We start from the raw sequence: 19500 nt of genomic DNA on the forward strand, positions 1-19500 counted from the left end.
GACCAAATACAGCTGTGATTCAGAATGCTGAGGATTTTACGAGAATCGCGAAATTTTACACATCCACAGCCCTCATTTTTTTGTCCAAAGAGGAAATTGAAGAATTCTGTGAGTAGAAAGAAGAAGAATGGTACAAATGAACTACTACTGGAATTCAGAAGACACATTTTTGGACTCAAAGTGATGGGCAAACTGAATGCACTTTAAAGAGCAAGAAAGAAGAAATTTCATTTGTTCGGACATCATCTCAGAAACAGCAGGATAATATTCACATTCACAACCTGAGAAGACCAGCGACAACACCATCAGTGCTCACTTCCTGTTCACAATGTCTTGAAAATTGTAAGTGCTCCAGTTCCTGCTGGTTCAACAGGAAGGCATCACTATATCATAGGAAGATACTGAAGCAGTGGAACACATTTTTAGATCACTTACTGGCTAATTTCAGTACAAAACAGAGTGCAAAGAAGTTGTATAAATTGAAACCTTTAAGTTTTGGAGCTTCCACATACATTTTGGAACCATTTAAAATGCTTGAAAAATGAGTCTCTCACTCGTCTTTCAAAACTAAAATTATGTTAACTATGGCTATGTTTTGATTTTTATGAGCCTGTTATGTGAACATTTGGCAACAAAACAGGTTTTATGTATGTATAAAACCCATTCAACCTAAAAGTGGAAGCTCTCCTTTTCAGGAAATGTAGAACAATATGGTACTAATAAAAAAACAATGAAAATTTTATGGATTGGCATTTTCGAATTTTTTTTCATAAATTATAAAAAAAAGTTCAGACGCCATAGTAAATGAACTTTGACAGGTAAGTCCAAATGGAGGATTTCCTTGTAATCATAAAGCAATTAAATCTTTCAAATAATAATAAAAAAAACTAAAAACAAAATATCTAGAACTGTTCAAGAGATACAGAATTTTAAATTTTTTTCCAAAATCTGCATCTTCAAAGTGGAGTGCACAGCGTCATCTATGGAGGGCTGTATCTTAGAGCAGTAATTTTTTTGGAGGAAAAAAAAGAAATAAAAAAAACATGTTCCTTACTTAGTCCTTCATTTTAACATATAATTAACATAAATTCAATAACATCTGAGATTATGAAAGTAAGATTTTTTCCTAGCCTGCCTAAACTGATATGGACTATGCTGACAAGGAAAAATTGTTTTAAAAGCTGTTTTCAATTTCTCAGTTACAGAGTAATCACATGCAAAAAAATTCAAAATATTTAAAAATGGTCAAGCAACCCTCATTGGATCACATGAATTGGACTGAACCAAGTACCTATACAGTACCACACTTTAAGGAAAAAAATTTCCAAACCAAATTTCTGGCAAAATTTGTAGAAAATGCAGCTGTAACTCACACCTAATGAATTTGTACAAAATGCATTTTGCACAACACTTGTGTACAAATTTTTATAAATCCATGAGAATATATCTTCACTGACGCAGATAGCTACACACAAACTAGAGAGAATGGTTGTCAGAGTATAATACAGTCAATATTTGTAAAATGCACAAATGTGTCTCACAACTGATCACATTGCCCAAAGAACAATTTGCATTTGCCCCTCATACAATAAGTTACTGACTGCCTTATTGACATGTATCTCCGGCTCTGAGGTCATTCTGTCCAACTCCTCAGCCCAAGCTGCAGCAATCTGCAGCCAGATGCTTCCTGTTTCAAGCTGTTGCTGACAGGTTGAAGTTAAAATCTCCTCTTGGAGTTACCTACTTTTTTGCCAGGAGTTAATACAAAATCCACAGTCTCATTTTAATTGACCTACAACAAAGATTATCAGCACATAGAATCAAGCTAAACTGAATGCCTAAACAACTTCTCTTGTATGTTACAACTGCCAAGTTCACCATAAATATGGAATGAAACTGCAGAAGAGTTAGAGGTACAATATATTGGTGCTATAGATGGGTAACATATTGCCATCCAGAATCCACCTGGGTGTGGGCCCTTTTATTACAACTACACACAATTATTCAGGATATAAACAGAAATACACTCAGTTACTATTCTAATAATGACAAAGTTTATTGCGAAGATAAACCTTGCTAGTATTGCTTCAAAGACTTGATAGATAAACTGAGGTGTATTATCATTAACTTATGTGCATTTCAAGTGAATATAATGAATCAACTAAACAACTGGTTTATTCTTTTCGTTCATCTACGAACTCCTGTGTGCTGACCCAGCTCACATCTTTATCGAGAAGGAAACTCATTTCCTCGAAATACCTGAAGTACGTTCTAATACTTTAATACAGCCCTTCACCATTTTCCTAAAATCTTTTATTCATATCACCACTTTTCGAAAATTTCTCATTAAAGAATTAAATTTTTTTTTAAAGGCATCTTCCTTCGTGACTGTAGGATACTGTTCCAACTATTTCTTGATTATAACCTCGTAGCAATCATAATTTTAAGTTTCTGTTTTAGTAATTATCCGCCTTCACGTACCACAGTTATGGCTTTAATTTACAGAGCTCAAGGCACTTTTAGCACGTTCTCCTTGTAATGTACCCATTTACATCTCCCCACACTTTGCGTCGATGACAACAATTACATTCAGCGAGTTCAAATACGCATAAAGACTTCAACAGGCGAGAGACTGTCAAAGATATTGTCAATAATACCCACAGACGCCATAATATTTCCGGACGGGGCCATCTATTTCAAAAGTTCCAAATGTTCTCAATATTACTGTGCAACCTCTCAATCTCACCCCTATACGTTCGATATCATTCCGCATCGAGAAATAAGGTGCAACATTATTGACGATCTATGAAGCGCAGGATTTGGAACTTTGAACACTCTGCGATGATTTGTTTTATCTATAGTCTTTGCAAAGAGGTATATCACAAGTACACACACTTTACAGATTGCTTGGGCGAAATTAACTAATAGCCACACCTTGAAACAAAGTGATTATTTCAAAAATAAAAAAACAACATACAAAGAAAAATGATTCCCTTTAAGAAATTCACAGCGGCTATGGACCCATGGACGCAAAAGAACATTCACAAAAGCAGCGGGAAAGCGTATTTAAGTCTGCGGTTTATAAATATAACATTTATTGGAAGTTTAGAATGGAAAATTATGTTTCTGAGTTCTGTTATGACTAAACAATATACACGGTTACCTACATAGTATTTGTGTTTGCTCAACGTTATCATTATGACGGCGATGATACGTCCTTGGACTTTGCAGTAGCTCCTTCTGATAAGATATCAGTTTCCATCAGGTCATTTGCATATGAGTTAGAATCATGAATCTAATGAACAAATGTAGTAAAAGTTTAAAATTATTAGAAAGAAATTCAACATTTTTTCGCCTGTATTATAAAAAGTCAACTGATAATGATCAGTTGTCAGTGCAGAAGTTCAGCCATCCACTGAGCAGGACATCAGGGACATTAAACGCAGACTTAAGAAGCATAAAAAATCTTATTCCCTTTGTACCTAAACAGCCATACGCAAAGAAGCACTTTAGTGATCAATGTGATGTTGTTGTCATTGGTGGTGGCGCCGTTGGTTCCTCAGTAGCCTTCTGGCTAAAGACTAGGGTGCGGAATGGTGTCAGAGTTATTGTCGTTGAGAAAGACCCTTCGGTATGTATCTATATTTTATTTATAAGTTTAGTCAATTTATTATGTTTATTATAGTTACTGGTAATCAAGTAATGTGATCTGTGATTGCAACAGTACGCGAAAGCCTCTACACCGCTTTCCTGTGGCGGTATCAGACAACAGTTCAGCTTGCCTGAAAATATACAGATGTCAATGTTTGGAGCAGAATTTCTTCGAAACCTAAAGAGCTATCTTCATGTTGAGGGAGAGAACACACCAGATGTATCTTTTATGCCACATGGGTATCTTTTTCTAGCAACTGATAGATCTGCCCAGCAACTGGAGGAAAATGCACGCCTTCAACAGTAAGTTGGAATCTATTTATGTATTTAGCCACTCATTCATCCAGTGGCCATATAACGATAGTATAGGATTTGTCATCATATACAATGAAAATAGATACTGTAGCTCAAAATGTTCATACACATATATGAAAATGCTTTTATGAGGACAGAATAGGTGTTGGCTGTGGTCTTACTGAAGTAATGAACCCAGCATTTGCCTGAAATGATTTAGAAAAACATAAATCAAGATGACGAGAGAGACCAAACTACATCCTCCCAAAAATGAGGTCAATGCCCCAACAATTGCACTGTCTCATTCGGTTGATACCAACTGTACAATGTTGTTTCGATCATACACAGTTTGCAGCAGAAAAAGTATAAAATATAGCTGATCACTACACACCCTATGGACAGTCATTGATACTCCTGGACCATGAACATACTATTATGCCTCTTGGACTCCCTGTGTCTCAAAGTTGATCCATTGTGGACACTGGACATTGCCCAATCAAATATTTAACACGCAAACTCGCAAAACAGCCATGCAATTTGAGAAGTTATTTTATTTTATTTTCACAACCAGTTTCGGCAATTCGATGTGCCATCTTCTGGCCCCATGTGCACCTCAGGTACAGACACTCAGACGTATAGAAATTGGCATACTGGAGAGTTTCCAGATGTCGTGAATTCGCTTCCACCGAAGACTCGACTGCAGCTCCAGTCTGTTCGGGAAAATCGACTCCCAGCCCATAAATATATGCCTCATGCACGTCTTCAAGACCTCCCTTTAGTCCATCTCAAAAACTGAACGAACAGCCTCGCATGATGCGTGAGCCGTTGAGCTAGCTGTGTTGCAACTACTAAAGCTTGTGATATGCCTCGGTCATGTTGCAGTGGATAAAGCTAATCACCTGGATTTGCTTTTATTACATACACGACCGTGCAGCTAATTGTAGCGCTACAAAACGACGTAAATACGTCTCTTTTACTTTCGATAAATAGTATAATTTGAATATTTATATTCGTTAATATTTATTTGTCTGTAGGGTCTTCAGCTACATCAAATGAGAAGTGCGCGATTACTCGTAACATTAAGTTTTCTAACTCGTGGCGATTAAAAGCTATGACACGGATTAATTGATCAGTGTATTTCACTATCAAAGAAACTATATCATTGAAAAATATTTATTACAACTTGAATAAACCTTAAAATATATTAATCTTTCGTTTTCTTTGTATTCTGAAGATCTAGAATTTCTGTCTTATTGTATCTCACAAGGAGGTATTGAATAAAGTAATTATTTCAAGTCCAAATGTATTTTCGCTTATTTTTATCTCTGAGATCGATTTTATTTCAAGCAATGCTCGATATCGAAAATGCATAAAAAACATGGAGATCGATTTTATTCCAAGCAAGAAGCAATGCTGAATATTGAAAATGCTTTTAACATCATGCTGACATGCTGTATCGTAGACACCAGTTTGCTTTAAAATACATCTAACTTTTTTATGACAGTGTTCAGAAGCTCTTGACAATGCCGTCAGTAAGATCTCCATGGCGCTGACCGTCAGCTAATTGGTCACAGTGACATGCACAATACTGTGTCGTCTTCATCCCGTGCGCTCCACGTGAAGAGAAAAAAAAAAAAAAACACGCAAATTTCTTTTAATGTCTTAACAGATATATCATGATGTACATTCAAAATAAACATCGCTATTTACCTGACGTCTCTTTGGGGGGAAACGACTTCTGCGTTACAGAGAATATTGGGGAATATTCTGAAACTGCAAGCACAGCGAAATGACGAAACATTACTCTCGTGCACTATAGGTCTTCATCCCGTGCGCTCCTTGTGAAGAGAAAAAAACACGCAAATTTCTTTTAATGTCTTCACAAATATATAATGATGTACATTCAAAATAAACTGATCGTTATTTACCCGACGTCTCTTTGGGGGGAAACGACTTCTGCGTTACAGAGAATATTGGGGAATATTCTGAAACACTGCAAGCACAGCGAAATGACGAAACATTACTCTCGTGCACTATAGGTCTTAGCACATGAGTTTCGTATAAAAGCTTACAATTTGATCGCAAGTTATTATGTGTCAGGGAGTTATAGTGATCCTCCTCCGTTGTTAACTATTGCCGTAAGACTTATGAGTAATTGTATGTTTTGTTGACCCTGTACAGAAGTTCTGTACGTAGATACAGCTGATATGCGACAAGTCTCGATTATAAGATGAAATGAGACAACATGAATTAATGTGATGATTATGAACAGTGTATCTATTACAAATACAATTGGGGTGGACATACAAAACAGCTGCAGATAATTACTACTTACACAGAATTATACCTAGTGTTTTTTTAAACAACAAGAAAAAATGCATGGTTAATCTTAATAAGAACACGAAAAAGCGAAAGGATGTTTACCATTCTTACCACATTGTGTAAAAGGAGTTTAGATCATCCCTTCTTGTCCAAAAGACTCAAATATACATAACTACATCATACTCTGCTTATGAATTTACAACAGTTAATCTAGTTTATAAAGGTTATTGTTTTTGCAGGGTATTTGTGACCATAGTTTACAACTGCAGCTTTTTGTATAAGAGACAAATTTAAAAATTAGAAGATATTTACAATATATACAGCATCATGATGAAAATATGTTGCATAATATTCTAGTTCTTCATGCTAAGAAAACTTTATTTATACTGTAAGACGTTTACTGATGAAACTGTTGTGTAGGGGTCCCTGAATTTTGCAGTCTGTTTTTACTGTTTCACATTTAACACAGTCTATATAGATTTTCCACTACCACTATTTATAACAATGATAATATACACATTTAGATATTCAGTTACACTAGAATAGCACTTCTGCAGTAGGTACATTTGAATAGCTGCTTTAAATTTTGAGAAATTTTGATTTCATGGAGTAGTTTGCTGTGAAGCTTGTTGCTGCTTTTTAAATGTAAGCCTATAGTATGCATTACTTATAAAGTATGTTTTAGATGCTGCTTAAACAGATGTATTTTAGCAACCATTTTCATCTCCTTGGGAAATTTGTTATACAGTTTTATGCCCAGACAGGAAAATGTTCCTTTGAGGTTTTTTTTTCCATGGTAAATGTGAGTTCAAGCTAGCTTTTGTTTGATGATTATCTATAGAAACAGGTTATCCACAGAATTACGTAGTAATCTTTTCCGTGATATGCACAGTAGATTGGTAGATATATGGTATTCACTTAATGTGGTAAGAATATCCAGTTTGTTAAATAATTCTCTACAGTGAGCCCAACTACTATATTTAGTTGTTATTCTTACATCCTCTGTTACCTACTATGGTAAATTTGACCATGGTTTGTGCCTTTGATCGCCAGAAAATAATCACACAGCTAAGAATTGAATGTATGTAGGAACAGTATGTTACCACAAGACACTGGCTTTTACAAACTGATGATTGATTGATTCATATATTTATTCACATGTAGAAAAATACAAACTGCATGGGTGTGCAGTTGATAGTACAATGTTTCTCATTAAATATACATACATGTATTCTTACAAATTTTACAGTTCTTATTTTTAGTCTTACAATATTCATAATTATGCCATATAGTGTTGCTTAATACATGGCGGATTCATGGGTATAAATGGCTATCTGTGATTTTCTAAATATTTACGTACAGTGTTGCAGCGTCTACTTAATAAATAAGATTTTAACCCTTGGCTGCAAGTATGAACTTCATTTACAACTTTAGTTTCCTGTGGCTGTCTGTTGTTTAGTATTAGGAGTATGTGCTTAGATCAGGAGACCTGGTTTTGAATCCTGGCCTTGGTACAACTTTTCATTCATCGCTTCCAGCTGCATATATACATCACAGATGTTTGAGACTTGGAAATATCTCTGGAATCATATAGTTTCATCTGATTCAAGCACCTAGGCCTGGGTTTCAGGCCGGATCCCCCATTTTGTTTGACACTGAAGTGCTGTTCCAATACAGTTGGAGGGCCTCTGCAGTGCTGTTCGAATTTAGGGGGAATACCAAGTGGGTTGAGGCATCCATGGGAATTTGGATTAAAGAGCGAAGTGTGCTAGAATAGTCCGTGCAGTTGTGCTGAACCGCTGTACCAGAGTGGCATTGTTGTTAATGCATCTGCCTAGTCAGCAGGAGACGCGAATCTGAATCCCAGCCTTGGTACAAATTTCCATTCATTACTTCAGTCTGCATATATTTCTCCCTCTCGGTTGCTGGATAGATTACCATTCAGCTTGGCAGCTGGTCCTGGGTGGATAAGACATTTGTGTGTGGAAATTTCTGTTCTACTTTCTTGACACTGTTGTTGAAGAAAACATTCACAAAGTTTGTTGTTTCTTTCAGGTAGCTTATTTGACAATCTTTATTTTTAATTTGTGGATTCAAATGTTTTTGTCCGATGTTTGCTGTCTCGAGTTTGGTAGTATTCCAGGCTGATTTGCTATTTTTTTCCGAGGACCAGAATAAAGAACTTAATTGAACAAATCCATTGTCATCCTGACGTCTCATTTCAGTCTTGATGGGTGACAATCAACAGCCCACCTAACACTGTTGACATCACATTTGTAGAGCAACATCTGAACCTAGAGCCTACAGTATGGTGAGACCAAAAAAATTTGATGGTATTTTGGTCATGAAGAAAAGGTGTGACAGTCATTCATTTTGTAAAGTAGATTTTATTGTGAGTAGAGAACCAGTGTATTTGTCTAGTGTTAGAGGTAATAGAAGTCATGATTGGTTAGTGTCTGTTAGAAGTGCACAGTATAACCTTGAAAACTACTCAGCACCATGAAAAGAATCGCTTCCAGTAAAATATTATCCATGTAATCATTGGGGGCATATGGGTGGGCAATGCCGGGAGTCAGGATGGCTCATGATTATACATAAGAAGTAAGTTAACGAGTAAGTTAACGTATTTTGTTTTCTTGTCTTGTGAATACTAGTTCTCAAAATGAATGTCGTCAAGGACAAAGCTTCAATAGAACCAGAGACGCAAGGTGTGTCAGAGTTGGAAGCAGTATGGATATTGTGAAAAGAGGTAACACAATTAAGAGCAGATAATACAGAACTGCATGGGTGGGTAGAATCATGATCATCACTATGGGGTGTATATTTCTGAGTCACAAGTTTAATAGCTCCTTTTTCTGGTAAGGCAACTGGGGATGTGCTGGCCTTTATGGGACACCTTGGAAATGTGGCTCAGAGGGAAGGTTGGTATGATAAGGAATTATTGAGTGTTGCAAAACTGAAACTAACAGGGAAAGCTAAAACTAATGTAGGGTATACAGAAGCTCTTAAGGGAGTGACAACATTGGAAGAATTTGGAAAAAAAGGGTTAATCCAAAGAGATAGGAAATGAAATAGTGCCAGACACTACAGGGAACAATTAGGGGTAGTAACTAAGAGAAATATGGAAACTGTGGAACAAGGTGCAGACAGGATAAGGAAAATTAATGGATGTACCTATGAATTACGACAGGATGCTGCAGTCAATGAAATTATTTTGCAAGAAGCAGAGCAGAGGGTGCTTGATGTTTTTTGTAAGAGAGTTGCGTGAGGAAATGTCAAGACATGTACGGACAGCAGGTCTGATGGATTTCCACACAGCAGTGCAGTTAGCTATAGAGTGTGAGGAGATCAATTTGTCGACTAGAATGCAGGGTAAATGGATAGTGTTTGTAACTAGTATAAAATGTTTCAGATATGAATGAACGGAGCATGTAAGGAGGCAATGTCACCAGCCTCACGGTGATCTGAATAAGGTAAGAAGTAGTAATGGTTTTAGAAGTAGAGGACTGGGGAAGAATAAAGTGTTAAATGCCAATGGGAACCCCAGATCCATGTATGATTGTTCCCAGTAAGATTCAATGCTACAAAATCATATGCAAGGATGGGCTGTATGATGAGAAGAATAGTAGGGAAAAAGGTTTGCAGATATTATTGGACACAGGTGCACATGTGTTGGTCACCAATGGTGATCTGGTGAAACATAAGCAATGGGACCGACCATGGTACAGATTGTGTGGAGGGGGGTGAAGCAGTCACACTGTAGGGGTCTTTGACATGGACTTTTGCTAGTCTTTTGCCTGGAAACAGTCCAATGTAAACATAGTGTAGAGATTGTGCCACACATGAGTGAGGGGCTGAGGGCTGTGACATGATTTTGGAATTAGATTTCTTATATCAGCATTGTGCCACAATCAATCTTTGGTAACATAGGGCGTGCCAGTGTAGCGACGTTGCAAGGGGAACCTGTCACAAAAGATGAACTGATTAAACTGTGAATGACCACACAAAGACCTGATCCGCGTGACTGTGTACCTAAGGGCACTGGGAAATCACTTTGTGTCAGCACTGAGTCTAGCTTACCCATAGGAGTTTCATGTGTGTTGGACTGTTAGAAGAGGATGAAGTATTTGATCAGTTGGGTTGCTTAGTTAAAAGAGGTATTGAACACATTCAAGAAATAAAAGGTGAAAAAAAGGTACCTCTTTCTATAAATAATTTTAGCATGGAGAACATAGGGTTAACAAATGGGTTGTTTATCACTAATATGGAAATCCTGGAGGAAGAAGAATGGCACACAAGGGGTGTTAGCCACAGACAATCTCGGAAACCATTGAAAGTGCATTATGAGAAAAAGTGAAGCAGCTAGGGGGAGCAATAGGGAATGAACGGAAAAATTACTTTTGTATATTAAGGATTTATTTTTCCCAAAAGGGCCATAACCAGCTACGCATGTACACTGGACTGCGTACCAATGGGAAATGAATCACCAGTCTACCACAAACCATATGGAATACCTAGGTACTTGCAGCCAATTTTGAGATGGAATAATAGAAGAAAATAATAATGTGTGTGTGTGTGTGTGTGTGTGTGTGTGTAGAGGGGGGGGGGGGGGGGCAGGAATAGTTATAGAAATTGCGCTGCAGGATCAACACAAAACAGAATTTTCAGTGCTCTGGGACACTACCAACTCAGAAGAATGCCATTTGGATTTTTTTTTTAAAAAAAGCTTCTGCAACATTTCAGAGATTGTTAAACAGAGTACCAAGAGGTTTAAAATCACAACAATAGTTATTTTTTTTCGATGACATAATCATCTAGGGGAGTGATATAGAACAACATATGCAGCTTTTAAGGGAAGTATTTCTAAGGTTAAAAGCAGTGAAGTTAACATTGAGCCCAGAAAAGTGTAATTTTGTGATAGAAGAGATAGAATTCCTAGGTCATATCATAAGTAGAGATAGGGTTAAGCCTGACCCAAGATTAATTAGAGCTCTACTGAAATTTCCTTTACCAGAATCTGCAATGGAGTTGCATTCATTCTTAGGAGTCACGAACTACTACCACCAGTTTGTAAAAGGATTTGTGGCTATTGCCAGACCTTTGACACAATTGTTAGAAAATGGTATGAAATGTGTGTGGTCAGAAGAGTGTCAGCATGCTTTTGAGAAGCTGAAAGAAGCTTTAACATTGAGTCTAATATTGGAATTTCTGGATTTTAATAGATAATTTGTTTTATCATGTGTTGAATCAAACCGAGCACTTGGTTGTGTGTTATCACAAGAGAGAGAAGGTGTAGAACATCAGAAAGCTTTCGGTCTGCCAGGAACAAGGCTGCTGAAGCTGTTGCCAAGGCTGCAGTACTTGCACTTCAGTCCTCTAGTTCCTATATTCCCTCTGATGATCTCTGTGTTGTCGTTTGTTAGGAGATGGTGTCCCTTTGGCACCGCCAATGATCCACCCTTCATGGGAATAAGCTCTGGCTTATTAAGCCTCTCCCAGCAGCTTGGATGACCACCTCTCGTCCCTCCTGCTGGGAGGAGGTCATTTTAACTAGGCTGTGTGTTGGGCACTGCCTTTTTAGCCATCATCATTTGATAATTGGCGCTACCCCACCACTTTGTACACATTGCACACAAGTTTTAACTGTCTGCCACAAGTGATGGGATGCCCATTTTTTAATGGTTTACATTACCGCTTGGGTTTGCTGTCTGAATTATTGGTCATTTTAGCAAATGATGCAAGAGCTGTCGACGCCATTTTTTACTTTTTATTGACCAAAGCAGTATGGCAAAGTTGATTTAATTTCTATTTTTGGACCTCCCTTTCTGTATGGTGTCTTTTTTAGCTGTTTCTCCACATCCCTGTTTCTAGCTGTCTTCTCTTATGACAGTTGGGACTGATGTACAGTCATTTACAAACTTTTCTCTGTCTTCATGTTCTACAGTTTTGACATGGGTGCATTTGACCCCAAATGTTTTTGCACCCTAAAGCAAAACAAAAAAAAAAAAACAATCAGATAGCTTATGCATCAAGACAACTAAATTCTGTGGAAAGAAAGTATTCCACAACTGAAAAAGAGATGTTAGCCTTATTTATGGAATCACATATTTCAGATGTTATCTGTACAGTAAAAAGTTTAGAGTAATAACAGACCATGTAATATTAAAATGGTTGTTGGGGTTGAAGGATCCTTCTAGTAGGTTGACACGATGGGTAGCAAGACTAAGTGAATGACTTTGAAGTCAAGAATAAACTTGGGAAGAAGTATGGAAATTTGTATGGTTTAAGTAGAAAAGTTGCAGTATTGCATATTCATCTACATCTGCACAGTTACTCTGCAACTCACACTTAAGTTCCTGGCAGAGGATTCATCGAACCAGCTTCACAATAATTCTCTATTATTCAAATCTCGTACAGCGCATGGAAAAAAATCAACACCTATATCTTTCCTCTAGAGCTCTGATTCCCCTTATTTTATTATGATGATCATTTCTCCCTATGTAGGTCGGCGTCAACAAAATATTTTTGCATTTGGAGGAGAAAGTTGGTGATTGAAATTTCATTGAGAAGATTCCTCTGTGGCAAAAAATGCCTTTGTTTTAATGTTATCCTGTATAATTTCTATGACACTCTCTCCCCTTCTTTGAGATAATACAAAATGTGCTGCTCTTCTTTCTAGACATACTCTGTTAATCCTATCTGGTAGCAATCCCAGACCACACAGCAGTACTCCAAAAGAGGATGGACAAGCATAGTGTAGCCAGTCTCTTTAGTAGATCTGTTACATTTTCTAAGTATTTTACCAATAAACAGATCAGTTGAGCGCCCCACAAACCAAACATCATCACACCAATAAACAGAATCTTTGTTTGCCTTCCTGATAACATTTTCTATGTGTGCTTTCCAATTTAAATTGTTCACAATTGTAATTCCTAGGTATTTAGTTGAATTTACAGCCTTTAGATTAGACTGATTGATTGTGTAACCAAAGTTTAATGGATTCATTTTGAAAATTAATGTGAATTACCTCACACTTTTCATTATTTAAGGTCAGTTACCAATTTTTGCACCTTTTGGATATCTTTTTTAAATCATTTTGCAATTTGTTTTGATCTCCTGATCAGTTTACTAGATGATAAATGACAGAATAATCTGCAGACAACCTAAGATGGTTGCTCAGATTGTGTCCTAAATTGTTTGTATAGATAATGAACAGCAGAGGGTCTACAACACTATCTTGGGGAATGACAGAAATCACTACTGTTTTACTCAGTGATTTTCTGTCAGTTATTATGAACTGTGACCACTCTGACAGTACATCACGGATCCAGTCACATAACTGAGATGATATTCAATAAACATGCAATTTCACTACAAGCCACTTGTATGGTGCAGTGCCAAATGACTCTCGGAAATCTAGAAATATGGAATCAATATGAAATCCCTTGTCAATAGCACTCAACATTTTATGTGTGTAAAGAGTTAGTTGTGTTTCACAAGAACAATGTTTTCTAAATCTTTGTTGACTGTGAGTCTACAGACCATTCCCTTCAAGGTAATTCATAATGTTCGAACACAATATATGTCCCAGAATGCTGCTAAAGATCGACATTAATGATAAGGGCCGGTAATTTAGTGAATTATTCCTACTGCCTCTCTTAAATGTGACCAGTGCAACTTTCCAGTCATTGGATACGGACCTTTCGTCGAGCGAGCAATTGCATATAATTGTTAAGTATGGAGCTATTGAAGCAACATACTCTGAAAGGAACCTAACTGGTATACAGTCTGGTCCAAAACTCTTGCTTTTATTAAGTGATTTAAGTTGCTTCCCTACTCTGAGGATCTCTATTCCTAAGTTACTCATGTATTGGGGGTAAAGAGCATAAGGAATGGCGAACTGCACAGAGCAGTATTTTAAGCAGTCATAGTTTTGTACGCAGGATGCATTACTATGCAGAGAAACCAAGTTGGACTGTAGATAGTGGTACAAGTGAAGTGAAGGAATAGAATGCTCCAAGAAACTCATGATCACATATTAGTGGGTCATGAAGGGTGCAGATCTACCAACAGAAGATTTGCGGAAAGTATTGGTGGAGGAATAGGTAGACAGATGTAAACCAGTATGTGTGAAATTGCAGACAGTGCACACAGAGAGCATATTTGTGTCGAACAAGTGTACCATTGCAGAGGTTACCTGAATTTCTTGGGACTGATGTTTTAGGTCCATTCAGTAAAGCACCTGCAGGGCATAAGTAAGTATTCATAATCATAGATCATATTTCAACATGTGTAGAAATGGTCTTGATGCCACACCAGCAGGTAGCAACAGTGGCACAAGCAATTATGAGTGATTGGATACTGACATTTGAAGTGCCTGAAATGATAGTAACAGACCAGGGAACGAACTTTATGTCAGATCTGTTCAAGGAATTGTGTAAGCGATTGAATGTAAAGAAGTTAAGGATGAGTCCTCTCCATCTGTAAGCCATTGGAAGAACTTTAAAGAGTGCATAGGAGAGTCAGCAAGATGCTTGGATACTACGCTGACTCACATCGCACGAGTTGGGATGTCTATTTGAAGTACATTATCTCTACCTACAACTCAAAGCAACATACAAATACAGGATTATTGCCATATGAAGTAGTATATGGTCATAAAACGCCATCATTGTTTAACATATTGAAAATGAAGAAAGGGAAGACTTTAGAGTCTGTTAAGGAATTTGCCAGAGTGATTAGGGAAATTTGGAATGGGGTACAGAGGGCAAATACATGAGCACTGGTGAAACAGAAAGAAGCAGTGGGCCATACAGCAAGAATGCCATGACAAGGTTGGTCAGAGGGTGATGCTATCGACTTCATATATGCCAAATGGAAAGACAAAGAAGTTTTTTGCAAAGTTTCAGGGGGTCATTCCAAGTACGAGAGACTACATCACCAGTAAATGTTGAAATTCAATTGCCAACAAGACTGACAATTGTGCTTGTAGGGTGATTGAAACCTTTTCAAGGGAATCTGAAAGTCATCCCCGGTGTAGGGGATCAGAAAGGGAGGTTGAGGAGAAAGGTATCGGAAGATAAATGAAAGGTTATGAATGAATCAATAATGAGCAATCCGCATCTATAAAGGCCTGGGAAATATGTCATTTAATATTACCTTTAGGTTTGGTATAAATTTTGTGTAATTAGTGTAAGCAGCTGTGGAATAGCAGTAAATTTAAGGGGGAGGAGAGTAACAGGCATTCCTGCTCATAGGTGAGGGTCAGAGAAGGTGAGATGATGCAGTTCGTAGCAGGACTACTGATCTTTGTCGGGGTGGAAGCATTGCAGAACCAGTACCTGGAAAGAGGGAGTGCTGTTCACCAAGCAGGAAGACATAGTGATCACCCCTCTTCACTGGGTGATACAGGTGGTATTAAATGCATGAGAGATGTGTAACAAGGTGAGAAAGATTGGAAGAAGCATTCAACAAATTCCTTCAGGGAATAGAAAGGCATGGGATACTCAAAGGAAGTGTGGGGCTATGTGAGAGAACACATGGAGCACATGAGAAATTAAGGAGTGAGATGACCCAGATACTGGTGGTTATTCCTCGTACATGAGGAAGAGGGGTTTGATCGATGCTGGAGGTTGGCTTATGGAAACAATATTTGACATTGCTGATGAGGAAGACATCTAAAGGGTGAGCGACACTGTATAAGAGATTAAGCAGTGGGCAAAAGAGCACAAAGCTGTGAGTGATTTGCACACTACACAGATTGCAAATTTAGGGAAGGATGTATTGAATAACACACAACTACTAAAACAGTTGACTAAGGAGATAATGTATGCTAGAGGTGCAGACGGAGTAGTTAATCAGAATATAATGAAACTACAAACTGAAGTAGAAGTCTTAGCTAAGGAAGTAGTAATGACAAAATGGTTGAGTCCATAGAAGATAGTGTTTGGGAAGCATAATAGAAGATAGTGTTTGGGAAGCATAAGGGAAAGTAACAGAACTACAGAAAGCATTGCAGCAGGCTGTAAGAGGTCAGCTTGGGATAAACTTGTCACCAGAGCAGTATTTAGAGGGTCTGAGGAAAGAACAGAAGGATCTATTTCTGGAGTTGTGGTTAATTTTAGAAACTTACCTTTTTGTTTCAGGATGAGAACTGATGGAGTGAAAGTTTACATTTCTGTTTCTATACCATTAGCAAGGAAAAAAGCACACTGCATGTGCTACATAGTTTATACATATCCTGTCAAGTGGAGGATACTGAGGAAATCTGTAAGAATAAAAATGCAGTCACAATTATTAGTTGCAAAAGACAAGGGAAGATATGAAGAAATGGAGGAAGCAAAGTTACAAGAATGCCACCAAGGGGAAATCACAATCTGTCTGAATATAACAATAAGAGAGGGGCAGGATCCCTATTCAGTGAAATTGATAATGGGGCAAAAGGAGATAAGAGAATGTAATAAAGAAGTAATCAAGATGGAATTGTATTGTCATCAGGTTGAGGTGCAATGGTTGTACTCTACCTTTGACAAGATGGTACTAGGGGCTGGTTGTTTCGAGCAGGAGAAGCTTGCATCAGCAAGGAGTCTAGAATTAAGCAGAAGTGGTTTGTTATTAAATGCAACAACTTGTGAGATAATGGGGCCTACTTTCCATCTGCACCCACACAATTTTAGGTGTAACTCACCTGAATATTTAGCAACCTTGTTTGTAGTGGCCAGAGGAGCCCATGGAAATGCTACCTGCCACAAATCTAACCAGCTTAAATCAAACTCTATGGTTGGAATTAATAATGCAGGCTAAAAACACACCTCTGAATCAGCAGGGGGGATGAGTCTCCCTGGAAACCTTATTGCAGAAGATAAATTTCTATCAGAAAAATCAGTTCCGGAAAGAGACAACATTGACTATTGTCATACCAACCACAGCAGCGCCTTTTATTCTGCTGAACTTAGTCCCTGTTTTGGTACATAAAAGACAAAGCACAAGACTGAGTTCAGACCCAGCCATTGTTCAAAGTCCAGTGGATTGGATACCCCAGGCACAAAACAGCAGAAGAAGGATGAATGCACAAGGGTAGTATTAAGGGTAATTGATTTATTTTAGCTTGTAACTTTGAATAGAGAGTTAGAAGTTATCATGCAGGAAACCTAGTAATGAAATAAGTTGCATGGTATTTGAGTTAAGGAGCAGCGTAAGGGACCCTGTAGAAATGTGTAAGATTAAGTGATCAGGTTAAGAAAACCAGTTGTTAGAATAATTCTTAAGAGGCAAAACTTTGGTCAATCTGAGGGCTGAGTCTTAATGAATAGGAGGGCAATGTTGCATATCAACCATATTCAGTCAAAAAGTATGCCAGAATGGAAGTGAGTTGCAGGCAGGCAAGTGTTACACATTGCAAAGAAAACATGGCTGACAGGCATTGCGAAGCAGAGCCAGCTGGGTGCAATATAGCAACATCCAACATTGCAATACGCTAGTGGAAGGACCAAAGTCTTTCTTCACATGCCACCATGGAAATGTTTAAAGTATGTGCCTTAACTCTAAACGAACATAGTCTGGAGCATATAAGTACTCAGCCATTCATGTGCTAAAATATTCTCATCTCAGTATGACAGCCTACACCATGAGCCTGTGACACCCAGGGCAACACCTTGGAGTGCAGTGCGGACCCCGCTGTTCAACCATGGGATGGGGCAGCCTGCCCTGAGTTGCGAGAGAGCCGCTGCCAGAGGAGGGAGCCACCTGCTGGCTGGAGAGGGGACCACAGCCATTGTCAGCTGCACTTCAGTACTCTCATCACAGTTGGAGCTGGAGACATCACTGACACATTCAAGTGATGCTTAGGCATTTATTGTTGCTCTTGTGAGGCAACTGGACATCTCAACCAAGCTGTTCCTGATGTTGTACAGACGAGTGTTGGAATAAGAAAGTTGACCGAACAAATCCACTGTCATCCTGACGTCTCGTTTTACTCTCCCATGGGTGACAATCAAAGACCCATCTAACAACTAGAATAATCAACAATAACTGTACATGGATAACATGTACCAGAAATTGGCTGATGTAATCAAAGTAGCACAGCTGTTATGGTGTTACCTTTTGTGACTTCTGACAAATAGCATATACCAGTGGTTTGTAGTCAGTAATTAAAGTTAACTGCTGCCCTTTGAGCTCATAGTGAAACTTTTTTGTGGTAGCATATGTCACGTAAAGCTCTCTTATGTCAACTAGCCTTATTGTGCTGATGAAAACTTTTGGCTGAAATCACGTGAAGTTGCCAACAGTACTCTATTTGTTGCTGTAGTATGGTGCTTGTCACTGCGGCTGATGTGTTTACCATCAAACTGAGGTGGGGCTGAGTGACCAAGTGCACTAACATCATGTCTCCAGTGATGTCAGTTTTCACTTCTGTGAAAGCTGCTTCAGTCTCGATGGTGCACAAGAATTCATCATTCAGTTTTAGAGCACCACTCATCAAGTTATTTACTTGAGCTGTTACTGTGGATGGTTATTTACAAAAGGACAGTAGAAATTTATAACACTAAGAAATCATTGCAATTCCTAGACTGTAACCAACTTTGGATATTTCAGTATGGCTTTCACTTTCTCTTGTGACAGCCTGATTCCTTTGTCTGCAATGGTGTATCTGAGAAATTGCACTTCTGTTGGTCCAGATAAACACTTTAAAGGGTTAATAATCAGTCCCTGTGAAAAAAGGCAGTTGAAGATTTGTTGCAAATGTTCCATATGCTCTGATTCTGACAAAGACATCAGCAGAATATCATTAATGTACACATAACAGAAATCAGGGTCACACCTTATTCTCTCCATGAAATGTTACAATGTTTGTGTGGCATTGCATAATTTGAATGGCAGTCTCATAAACTCAAAGAGGTGTAAAACGGAGTAGTAACAGTAGTTTTTTCTATATCTTCATGTGCGATGGGTATCTGACGATACACATGCACTAAATCAATGGTAGAAAAGATACATTTGCAGTGTATACTGTGTACAAAGTCCTCAATGTGTGGCACCAAATACATTTCTGAGATTGTCCTCACGTCACATTATCACATGGGTGCCAGCCATTGGTCTTCTTTAGTACAACATATAATGGCATGGGCCAGCTACTGCTTGATGGTTGCCAAATTCTTTGTGCCAACATGAATGAAAACTCTTGCTTCACTACCCTTAACTTCTTAGGTGTTATCAATGAGGTTTTGCATGGAT

At 38.1% G+C, this 19500-nt stretch overlaps 1 protein-coding gene across 1 annotated transcript in view; it reads left to right on the forward strand.

The window, feature by feature from the left end:
• The first annotated feature begins 3266 nt into the window (after nt 1-3266).
• The window catches only part of LOC126189042 (FAD-dependent oxidoreductase domain-containing protein 1-like), a 213149-nt gene continuing 196915 nt past the window's right edge, over nt 3267-19500 (forward strand). Inside the window, exons 1-2 of the mRNA XM_049930894.1 lie at nt 3267-3631; nt 3725-3954. Coding sequence (XP_049786851.1) covers nt 3290-3631; nt 3725-3954 — 572 coding nt within the window. The 5' untranslated portion in view covers nt 3267-3289. The remainder of the gene's footprint in view (nt 3632-3724; nt 3955-19500) is intronic.

Source organism: Schistocerca cancellata, chromosome 5, assembly GCF_023864275.1.
Source record: "Schistocerca cancellata isolate TAMUIC-IGC-003103 chromosome 5, iqSchCanc2.1, whole genome shotgun sequence".
In the NCBI taxonomy this organism is placed as follows: Eukaryota; Metazoa; Arthropoda; class Insecta; order Orthoptera; family Acrididae; genus Schistocerca; species Schistocerca cancellata.